This window comes from Coregonus lavaretus (assembly GCF_964263955.1).
Source record: "Coregonus lavaretus genome assembly, contig: HAP1_SCAFFOLD_1964, whole genome shotgun sequence".
NCBI classification, from domain to species: domain Eukaryota; kingdom Metazoa; phylum Chordata; class Actinopteri; order Salmoniformes; family Salmonidae; genus Coregonus; species Coregonus lavaretus.
In genome coordinates this window covers 26,020-38,136 of record NW_028157706.1, presented here as the reverse complement: position 1 = coordinate 38,136, position 12,117 = coordinate 26,020, and the positions used below count along the sequence as shown (strand labels likewise).

The 12,117-nt window shown below is 41.8% G+C and overlaps 1 protein-coding gene and 1 pseudogene across 2 annotated transcripts; both read right to left on the bottom strand.

Moving 5' to 3' along the window:
- Positions 1 to 615: 615 nt before the first annotated feature.
- LOC311125026 (protocadherin gamma-A11-like) lies at positions 616 to 2,976 on the bottom strand (the record flags this gene model as incomplete). Its single annotated transcript, XM_084199112.1, has 1 exon — positions 616 to 2,976. The coding sequence occupies one exon, from the start codon at positions 2,974 to 2,976 to the stop codon at positions 616 to 618; it is 2,361 nt and encodes a 786-aa protein (XP_084055238.1).
- Positions 2,977 to 4,256: 1,280 nt separating this feature from the next.
- On the bottom strand, positions 4,257 to 5,311 carry LOC311125024 (protocadherin gamma-A12-like; annotated as a pseudogene). Its single transcript has one exon. The product of its transcript is annotated as a protocadherin gamma-A12-like (transcript).
- Positions 5,312 to 12,117: the final 6,806 nt, after the last annotated feature.

Below are 12,117 nucleotides of genomic sequence, written 5' to 3'. Positions count from 1 at the left end.
CTGTAAATGACACATGGTGTGGAGAGGAAAACTTAAAAGCTATTGCTGGTGAATAGCGACACTTCGTGTGGTTTCATAAAACTGCAGAAAATTGCTTTCATAGTTAAATAATGTGACCTTTCATATCGACAAAGGTTTTTCAAAATGGATGACTGTATAAAAACGAGCCCCTTTGTGTTACAGCCCATGCAAGTCAACATCTCAGTCGAACGATCTACTATTAATGGACAATGTAGCATGTACATGTAGCCTTCAACAGATACATTCCATTAAGTATTTCCAAATTCAATCACTGGAAAAAAGTATATAAAAAATAAGGCAATTCTTTAAAGATATTTCAAGTCCCTACACACTGCAGTTTTTGATGCAGAGTGGAGACATACTGAGGAAAATGTCCATGGTCCAGAAATGGGCCAACGTGTTTTACTAAGTCATATAGAAATGGGATCATGATGATAAAATACATATGAATACAGAGATGATCAATTATAAAAAATGCCACTAAAGAAAATGTCTGAAAAGTATTTTCGAAGTACAAGAAGAGTCCAAACGGTTGTAATAACATTAGCCAACAACACACAATACAGTGAGCAACCGATAGTTTCAAAAGGTTTTTCACATGAAGCTATGAAATCTCACCTCAGACTCCGAAGTATTGAACGTTATGATATTTTCTTCAAAAGGTTCATTTGGACTCCTCTTCAGTGTCTGATCAGCCTGCAGCGTGCTGTCGTTGTAAGATCTGGCAAACTTGAAGTCACTGGTGTGTGAGCCCGTTGTCAGGTATGCGTCATAATTGTAAGAACTATGCAGCGTTCCAGCTCCGTCCACCTCTGCATAGTTGGGAGGGAAATACGCACTGGGAATGGCGACTGCTCCATCAAACAACATTCTAGGCTTTCTCCTACGGCAGAACCTCACTGCCAGGATGAGAATAATGAAAGTCAGGAAAAAGGTGGAAACAGACACCAGTGCAATGATCAAATAGGAAGTTACTTTGGAACTATCCTCATAAGCCATGTCTTTCAGTTCTGGAACTTCAGCCAAGTTATCTGATATGAGCAAATATACATCACAGGTTGTAGAGAGAGAGGGTTGTCCATTATCTTTCACTGATATGAGAAGGTTTTGCTTCATACTGTCAGATTCAGAAATGTCCCGCTGTGCCCTGATCTCTCCGCTGTGGAGACCAATAGTGAAAAGTCCCAGATCAGTCGATTTCACGATGTGATATGAAAGCCACGCGTTCTGTCCAGAGTCAGCATCCACAGCTATCACCTTGGAAACCAGGGACCCCGCCAGAGCAGCTTTGGGGACCATCTCAGTCATCAAGGAGTTCCCTGCTGGAGCAGGGTATAATATCTGGGGAGAGTTATCATTCTCATCTGTTATGAAGACACTCACAGCCACATTACTGCTGAGTGGAGGAGAACCATTGTCTCTGCCTACAACGTGGACTTTGAAGCTCCTAAACTGCTCATAATCAAATGCTCTCACAGCATGGATCACACCCGTGTCTCCATTGATGGATAAAAAGGATGACACCGGAACACCGTTGACCTCACTGGGCAATAGAGAATACACCACTGTACCGTTCTGTCTCCAGTCTGGGTCTCTCGCAGTAACAGAACACATCGATGAGCCAGGCTTGTTATTTTCAGTCACATAGGCGCTGTAGGATTGTTCTTCAAACACAGGTGGGTTGTCATTCACGTCTGACACAGATAAATGAATGGACTTTGAGAAGGATAAGGGTGGAGACCCCTCGTCAGTGGCAATGATAGTTAAGTTATAATCTGATATTATTTCACGGTCTAGTTCACTGGTTGTTACCAGAGAATAATAGTTTTTGATTGAGGGGTTAAGTTTGAAAGGAACGTTTTGTTGAATGGAGCAACGGACCTGTCTATTTCCCTCCGAGTCTTTATCCTGTACATTAATGATGCCCACCTCTGTGCCAGGTAACACATTCTCTGGTATTTGATTGGTCAGAGATTTAATAAATATCAAAGGTGCGTTATCGTTTATGTCAGTAATATCTATCAGCACTTTCGTGTAAGACACTAACCCAGCACCATCTTTGGCAAGGACGCGCAATTCATAAAGGGACTTTTCCTCATAATCAACAGGGCCAGTCAGTGTTAAAGACCCAATTTTACTATCAAGGTGGAATAATTTCTTCACGTTATCAGAAACTCGACCTAGATCATATGTCACCTCCCCATACGTTCCTTCATCTGCATCCGTGGCGCTCACTGTAGCAATCACTGTACCTAATGGAGAATTTTCAGGCAAACTGACCCTGTACACGTCCTGGGTAAATACTGGAATATTATCGTTAGCATCAAACACAGTGACGTGTATAACTACACTACCAGATCTCTGTGGAGTTCCACCATCAACCGCCGTAAGTAACAATGTCACCTCCTGCTGTTGTTCTCGATCTAACTCATTTTCTAATACCAACTCACTATATTTTCCTCCATCTCGGTTAGTATGAACATTCAAAACAAAATGGCCATTTCTTTGCAAAGAATAGCTTTGAACGGCATTTTGCCCTATATCTGCATCCTGGGCCTCGTTGATGGGAAAGCGTTCACCTTTATCAGCCGACTCCCTAATTTCCAAATTGATAACATCATCTGCAAACTGGGGTGAATTGTCGTTAACATCCTGAATTTGAAGCGTTATGCGATGCAATTCTAAAGGATTTTCGAGAACCATTTCATATGTTAATCCACAAGATAACGCCAGACCACAAAGCTGCTCCCGATCAATTATTTCAGCTACAACAAGAGCTCCGGTATTCAGGTTAATGTCACAATGGCGTTTAGTTCCATCCTCCTCTAAACGAGCTTTTCGAGCCGAAAGTCTCTTAGCATCCAGCCCCAGATCCTTGGCTATATTTCCTATCACAGATCCACGTTTCATCTCCTCTGGAACAGAATAGCTCACGTCTCCATTGGTGATGCGCATGAGGCAAAGACAATAAAACAGATGGAAAACAAACGCATGAACCTTAAAGCCAATGTAGCCCATCTTCGATGTCTAATACCAATGAACTCCAATTGAGAAATTAGGGTTGTCGAAAAATTATCCTACTATAAAGCACAATAAAACCAATAGCCAAGCGGAAGAAAGGTAATATGTCTGACTGCTTTTCACTGTGATGCGGCAGCCTGGGTGTACTCGCCCTGTGTAGGCTACTACTGTAGTAGGTGGAGATATCCTAAGGCTACATAATTGTCCTTAGCTAGTGGACAGCGACATCCTGAGTCCACCAGGAAAACAGCAGTTTCAATGCTCAAGCCTACATTGTTTGCCAAATGTTCCTTCTTAGAAGACCACCTAGATTGTATCCTCCCAACGTTGATGACTACCACCATAAAAAAATAAGGGAGATGCAATTTAATCGTGACATGATCGTGCATGAGAAGACATTGCTGATGGACGTAAGTTAAAAGGAAAAACTTAAGCCTACATTGACACAGTTCACAATAAGACATACTTAGGCCTATAGCACAACCTTAGCAATACTATTTCAGGTTGATAAAATATTTCAACCGCCCTCATGAAAATTGTCGATGTCAACCAATGCTTATAATTTCGTTTTCTGTATTGGTTTCCTGACCATTTGACTCAGACTGGTCGATAGGTTGGTTGGACGTCAGTAGCTAAAGGGAAAATGTCACCTTGCTGTCCAGTGCTGAAACGTAGCCTACATCAAGAACAACAGAGTTGGCAATACACAACGGTCAAAGGGAACAAACATCCCGAGTCGAGAACATGCTTTATGGTGAATGAAAAAAGTCCTAACAACAAAGTACGGGTCAATATAGGTTATTTAAAACTAAGAGTGATTCCACTTAAAAAGTAAACCTTGTTTTCCTATTTCCATCAAGCTTAGGCTACTCGTCAACTAAATCAGAAAATCAGTCAAGTGATGAATCAAGTTACCATCACAGGCACAAAATAAAAGCAAACCAAACTGTATTGTCTGTAAAATTGTGAATGTAGTATAAAATAATAGCCCAAACCAACAATTAGCAACCACTTCAGTCAAATCAACCCCTAGCGAATAGCCTAACTAGTTGCTGAGATGAGGGTACACTAATCGTACACAGAGTAAAAACAGGAACTTTGAAACACCACGACTCATGCCAAACAATGCGTGGAGAAATTCCACATTTAGCCTAACAACAAGACATAATCTAAACCAAAACCAAAAACACAACAAGTGATAGGCCTGTATCAAATTAGTAAAATATTACCTCGTGCGCCTCTCCTGCAGTGTTGAGAGTGATGATACTCCCTTCTAATAACTTATTTGAGTTCCGCTGCAGTGTAAGACCAGCAGGCAACGTGCTGTCATTGTAAGATCTGACAAATTTGAAGTCACTGGTGCGTGAGCCCGTTGGTATGCCTCATAATTGTAAGAACTGTGTAGTTTTCCGTATCCGTCCACCTCTGCATAGTTGGGAGGGAAATACGCACTGGGAATGGTGACTGCTCCATCAAACAACATTCTAGGCTTTATCCTACGACAGAACCTCACGGCCACGATTAGAATAATGAAAGTCAGGAAAATGTGGAAACAGAAACCAGTGCAATGATCAAATAGGAAGTTCGTTTGGAACTATCCTCATAAACCATGTCTTTCAGTTCTGGAACTTCAGCCAAGTTGTCTGTTATGAGTAACTATACATCACATGTTGTAGAGAGAGAGAGTGGTGTCCGTTATCATTCACTGATTCAGGATTCAGAAATGTCCCGCTGTGCCCTGATTTCTCCGCTGTGGAGACAAATAGTGAAAAGTCCCGGATCAATCGATTTCATGATCTGATATGAAAGCCACGCGTTCTGTCCAGAGTCAGCATCCACAGCTATCACCTTGGAAACCAGGGACCCCGCCAGAGCAGCTTTGGGGACCATCTCAGTCATCAAGGAGTTCCCTGCTGGAGCAGGGTATAATATCTGGGGATAGTTATCATTTGAAGACACTCACAGTCACGTTACTGCTGAGTGGAGGAGAACCATTGTCTCTGGCTAAAACGCGGACTTTGAAGCTCCTAAACTGCTCATAATCAAATGCTCTCACAGCATGGATCACCCCCGTGTCTCCATTGATGGACACAAATGATGACACCTGAACCCCGTTGACCTCACTGGGAAATAGAGAATATACCACTGTACCGTTCTGTCTCCAGTCTGGGTCTCTGGCAGTAATAGAACACATAGAGGAGGCACGCTTGTTATTTTCAGTCACATAGGCGCTGTAGGATTATTCTTCAAACACAGGTGGATTGTCATTTATATATCAGAAATGTGGAAACTCAACATAACACTTGAAGACAAGGACGGCGTTCCTTCATCGGTTTCTATTACGGTGACATTATATTCAGTTATTTGCTCCCGATCCAGGGGGGCGCTGCTTTTTTGTTGTTGTTGTTTTTAATTGAGGATTGGAGTTTAAAAGGTAGGTTTTCCACAATGAAGCACTTCAGTCTGCTGTTGTCTCCATGGTCCTGATCCTTAACATTAATAACAGCAATTTCAGTGCCTGCTGGATCGTTCTCTGGAATCGGATTGGTTACTGATTTTACAGTTATTGTAGGTGCATTGTCATTTCTGTCAGATATTTCTACAAGGACTTTGCAGTTTCCGGCCTGACCCCCGCCATCCTCTGCCTGAATCTCCACTTCATAAGACGAGGCCTTTTCGTGGTCAAGCTCGCCTATTACTGCAATCTCCCCATTGTTTTGGTCAATGTGGAATAAACCCTTGCTGTTTTCAGACACATGATTAATGTAATAGGCTATTTGACCATTTGCACCCTCATCTTTATCAGTTGCGCTAACCTTGACTACGTATGTGCCTGGATATTAATTTTCAATCACGGTAACTTTATAAAGAGTTTGTGTGAAAACAGGGGCGTTATCATTAACATATTTCACGACAACCTGAATGACCGCTGAGGTTTACCCCCATCAATTGCCGACAGTGTTAGAGAATGCTCCCCTTCTTTCTCTCGGTCTAGGTTATTTTTCAAAACAAGTTCCACATACCTTTCTTTACTGCCTTTTGATTTCAACACAAAGTACTCATTATGACCAAGAACATAATTTTGAACTGAATTCACTCTTACATCTAAGTCTCGAGCCGAGGCTATTTGAAATCGACTATCTGTTGGAGCGGTCTCGCTTATTTCCAATTTGATTAAAACCTTTGGGGAAATGGGAGGGTTATCATTAATGTCCTGTATTTCCACCACGATATTATGCAGTTCCAAAGGGTTCTCCAAGATGAACTCAAAATGCAAGAGACAGGGTGAGGTGGTTCCACAAAACATCTCCCTGTCGATTCTCTCGAGAACAATGAGATCTCCGGAGTCCAAGTCTACTCCACAGTACAGTTTCTCTCCCTGGAAATCAACTCGGGCTTTCCGAACCCTCAGTCACCTAACATCCAAACGAAGGTCACTACTCAAGCTCCCGATTACATGTTTTTTCTTTGTCTCCTCGGGAACAGAATATCGAATGTCCGCAACAGAGGCCTGAATTATAGCAAGCAAAATCACAGTACACTACATATGCCATTTAGATCTGCACGATGTAGTAAATATCGACATCTTCACTTAATCCAATGGCAATGGCAGAAAAATAAATACAAATATGTCAATAAGCACAATATCGACGATGAATCTTACAGACACCAGTACAGCACGTTATGCTCCGCAATGCAGGCAATGGCCGAGTGGATACATCCTGCTCATATAGCTAAAAACGAAATGGGAGTGTTTAAAGGCTCAATATCATAGAGTTGGTGAGGAGTGACGCCATGAGGCTAAAGGAAATAACACAGGAGCGATTAGTGTAGGGCCTACCTACACTCTCGGACTATACAGGGTGAATACAACTGAATAGTCGTCGTGAAATAATACCATTAGAGAGGCCATATTTAATTCACTTTGAGGGGTTTTTACAATCTGACGTTTAAATGTAAGAAACGGGAGTAACCATTTGGAGTACCAATGTCGTAGATTAGTCTGCCCTAGCCGTATCTTGTATAAGACTCCACTCTCAGTGCAGTAGAGCAATAACGATTTCAGCACCATGGACAGCGGTGACTACCGTATAAAGGGGAAAGAAAGGAATGGTTGACCCAAGCAACATAGGGAGCAGTGAAATGTTCAACATATTGCTAAAGAAAAAAACATAGCTACATAGAAAGAATTAACAAAAACAAAACAACATTAGCTATAAGTACGACATGAAAGCAAGTTTTTTTTAAAGAGCAACCCAATTCCTTTACAACATTAGTACATTTTGTATACTTTGTGTACATGCAGGGCTCCCTTGCAAAATAGGTATTGGTCTCAATGGGATTTCCCTGTTAAAATAAAGTTTACATAAAAACGGAAAATGTATGGTAGTTTGGGTACTGGATGCTGATTGGCAGAAAACAGTTATATATCAACAATTATAAACTGGGTGGTTCGAGCCCTGAATGCTGATTGGCTGACAGCCGTGTTATATCAGATCGTATACCACGGGTATGACAAAACATTTATTTTTACTGCTCTAATTAACTTGGTAACCAATTAAACAACAGCCCTTAGCTGTGGTATATTGGCTATATACCACACCTCTTCGTGGCTTATTGCTTAAATATACCACGGTATGAAGAAAAAATAATTGTTTACTTTTCTAATTACATTGGTAACCAGTTTATAATAGCAATAAGGCACCTCGGACGTTTGTGGTACAGTTGAAGTCGGAAGTTTACATACACTTAAATTCAGAGCTGAAGTGCAGGCAATTCCCCATTGACAAACCCAGTCAGGGCCTTTCAGGGCACCGCTATTCACAATACTAGTTTAAAGCGTAAATCTTGATGGTCATAACACAATTATTTTGAAGAGTAACAATTCCTGTAATAGCTGAATCCAAATTTTGTTTTTGGTTGAGCTCCAAGGGTAAGTTGACACAATAAAGAAAGCACGAATCAATCTCCATATCAGATGTTGTGTGGCCTTGTGATACAAACAAATCATTACTGTGAGTAACCCATCACTTTATGCATATTTTGGTGAATGCAATAACAGACTGGAATGAGGGTTTCCTACCTGTATAGCTTTTATCATGTCCTCTGAAACTGTGGCCACACAAGGAGCAAAGGTCTGTATAACTGTTGTCTTACTAGAACAGAAACCATTATACAGAATGACCAAACATGCAAGACAGTGCAGAGACTTATGGTTGTGTATTGGAATAGCACAACATACTTTGTTTTGCACACAGTGCAATGTTAAAAGATGCATGCACCTACACTCTTAGAAAAAAAGGTGCAATCTAGAAACATTTTGATTCCACGTAGAACCCTTTTTGATTCCAGGTAGAACCCTTTTGGGTTCCATGTAGAACCCTGTGTGGAAAGGGTTCCACATGGAACCCAAAAGGGTTCTACCTGGAACCAAAAATGGTTATCCTATGGGGACAGCTAAATAACCCTTTTTGAAGCCTTTTTTCTAAGAGTGTTGTGTGCATGATCACCCAGGCCAGTACATAATACCAGTAGTCTAGGGCGGGCTGCTATATCGTTTGTCAAATAAACCTTCATAATTCGAGATGGTCGTGTTTCCGTGTTTCATGCAAAAGCCATATTTCATGTCGGCCTAGGCCTATTCTGGAATATATCGATAGAGGGGTCACAGTGGGGGTTGGGGCAATCGATATCTCTAGTTTTGTGTGATTTTAGCATGGATTGTTTTCTTGTGACGTTCATGATGACAAAAAGTTAGGCCTATGCTAGTCAGTCATCACCAAAGAAAGTAAATCCCAATCATCATATAATCAATCAGCAGAACAGCTGAAGTACTGGGCTAACAACAACATTCTTTGTTTATTTTCATGTTGTTGTATTGGCCTAGATTAGAAGATGTGCGTTTCAAGTTGTCAACATACTATGGACAACACTTTATCTGCTGTTTGGAAGCTAGCTACTAATTCGACTACATCCGCTGAACAAAATTAGACGATACGAACAATTACTGTTAATAAATGCTCTTTTAAATAACTACGTTTGCATGTGCCGATATACAGCCATAAAGCCGTATAAAACAAAGCTTTACCTTCTCACAAGTCATTCAGGCAAGATATTCCTGCTTGGAGTGCAGTGTGGCGCTGTTGACCGCGGCATGAAAAAAGTTCCGTCTGACGCTTCATTCTGGGAGCATTTGTTTTCGTCACTCCAAAGGTAGTCTCGGCAGTGAGAAGAGGTATGCTTTGATTAGAGTTATAGTTATGGCGTGTTTATGTTAAGTGGAAAAATGCTGTTGAATTGATGGGGTAACATGGGTTGGTGCATATATGGTAAGACATGGACAACAAAATAAACACCTCTCTCTTTTTCTCTCGCACACGTGCACGCACACGCACTCACACACACACACACACACACACAGAGAGAATCAGCAGCACTGATAGTAAACACTCCCAATTGCATGATACATGAGGTTGCATATCATCTAATTTCAACTTGTTAGCGAACACACACGCTCTGCCACATTTCAGCTAATTGACTGCAAAATGAAAATCCCAACAAGTCGATGATGGAATGTTTCAAAAATACTCTGACACCTAACCAGTCTCTGACTTCAGCGCTGATGTCTTTGGCCTCTCCCCATATGAATAGATTGTTTGACAGATAAAAGCATAGCGCAGTGAATTTGACTGAACTCCATCTTACTCCTTAGCCTTGGCATAGCAGCTGGAGCCACTGGAAGGCTTTACTCCTCCATCAGTCTTAAACAACACACCCAAGATATCTAGAGGAGCCTGTTTTAAAGGATGCTTTCTAGAGTGACCTGTTTTAAAGGATGCTCTTGTCCCTTAAAACAGGACACTTTAGGTATCTTGGTTGTGTTTGTTCAAGGACAAACTGCTGCTGATGTGTGGTGGTGCATTATAAATTGCCTTACAGTGAGGTTGTCCTCTTGGATTTTATTAATTTGCCCTGGGGATTGATTCAGTGGGGTTGAGAGAGGTCAATATCAGGAGTGGTGGAAAAAGTACTCGATTGTCATACTTGATTAAAAGTAAAGATTCTTTAATAGAAAATGACTCAAGTAAAAGAGAAAGTCACCCAGTAAAATACAACTTGAGTAAAAGTCTAAAATTATCTGGTTTTAAATGTACTTAAGTACCGTGGGAGGAAAAAGTACTCAACTGTCATACTTGAATAAAAGTACAAAGTAAAAGTAAATGCTATCAAATTACATATATTAAGCAAAGCAGATGTCACGATTGTCTTGTTTTTTAAAATTTACGAACAGCCAGGGGCACACTCCAACACTCAGACATGATTTACAAATGCAGCATTTGTGTTTAGTGAGTCCACCAGATTAGAGGCAGTAGGGATGACAAGGCATTATATTGATAGGTGCGTGAATTGGACCATATGGCTGTCCTGCCTGAGCATTGCCTTGCTCCTAACTGAAGTCCAAATTTGTGAGTGTAGTGATGTTTGCTCAAGGTAGATCAAACTCTAACAGTAAGGGTATAGCTAAATCCCAAAACACTGCACAACATACTGACGTTGTAGATACTGTAAATGTATTGCAATCCCCACATGTGGGACCTATGCTTGGTGCTGCCCATGTGAGTGATTGTCCTAGTTTAGCCTCTGAGAGTGAAGCAGCCTGTATGAGTGAAGCAGCCTGTGAATGATTTTACTCCCAGACTCCCAGACGGCATGGCTGGGTACTCAGCCAGGCAAGCCCAGGGGGAAGAGGCAAAAATAGCTTCACTGCTTCAGCTCATTCAGGCCCTGGTACACCTTTTACCCCGGCCAACAGTCAGGCTGTCTCTTTCAATCAAGCCCCCTTATTATGAAATGTCCTCTTCTTACCTTTCTGACCTTCTACTGCCACAGTCTATTGTTCTCTTCTTCTTAGTGTGTTTTTATTGACCAGATTACCATTGCCCTGATGCCCTGATGACACTACAGGACAGATCGTCCTCCTGATGCTTATTACATTGTATCTGTCTGTATTCCATGTCTCTCTCTGTCAATCACATTCTAACACTTACTCATTCTCAATGTCGATACTTAGAAACAAAGGAGACAACCCCGGTGCCCCGGTGCCATGTCATTCCTCGGTATCCATGGAAACTATCCCCTGTATCACGCAAAATACGTGTAGGGGAGGGTGTGAATCCTCTCTCTGAGTATCTGGGCCCTTGAAGTCTTGCCAGCTCCAGTCAGACTGCAGTACAGGTCTACAGAGCAGAGGGTGGCAACAGAGGAGAACATAACACTGCTTCAGAGTGCCATCAGCGGAGCACTGGGACTGGCAGCACAAGGCCTTCTGAATAAACTCTATCACTCCTCTGGAATAATCAGGAATACTTCTGCCATACTTCCACAACACACACACACAAGGGCCATTTATATCATGATGGTGAGGGGGAATCTTGCCAGAGGCTTTCTGTGATGGTTTATGGGTCGATTTAATCAGAGAAGAGTAAGCCGAGACATAGTTGATCCATTTGCCTAAATAAATTAAATGAGCCGGACATGGAAATGAATTAAGTGCTTCTTGCTCTGACTGGGAGAGCCCTGTCAGCCACAGATATATCATTTATCATAGAGCAGAGCTGTCTCTCCCTCCAGTGACAAACTCAATGAGATGAGTTATCTAACCCATATGAGAGTCCTCGTTGGGTCTGGGTCTCTCTCTCTATCTCATCTGCAGGCCTGGTCAGAATTGCCCATAGCACTAATAGCAGGTTAGGAGATCTAACGTAGCAGGTTAGGATAATTAACGTAGCAGGTTAGGATAATTAACATAGCAGGTTAGGGGAATGAGGTTAAGGTTAGGAAAAGGGTTAGGGTTAGGCTTTGCTACAATGCTAGTCGACCCGTAGAATGAGAAAGTAGCTGGATCCAATAGAAAGAGAAGCAAGAGGGGGCTTGGTTTCCCTGGGCTGTTCTTCCCTGGAGTTTCTCTGGACGCGGGTCACAGGCAGACCCTTCTCGTTGGTTTAGCTCTCAGGTATTAGACTCAGGGGTGTTTGTGTGGGTCTTTCTGCAGTTTTTGAGCGTTTTTCTCTTGTA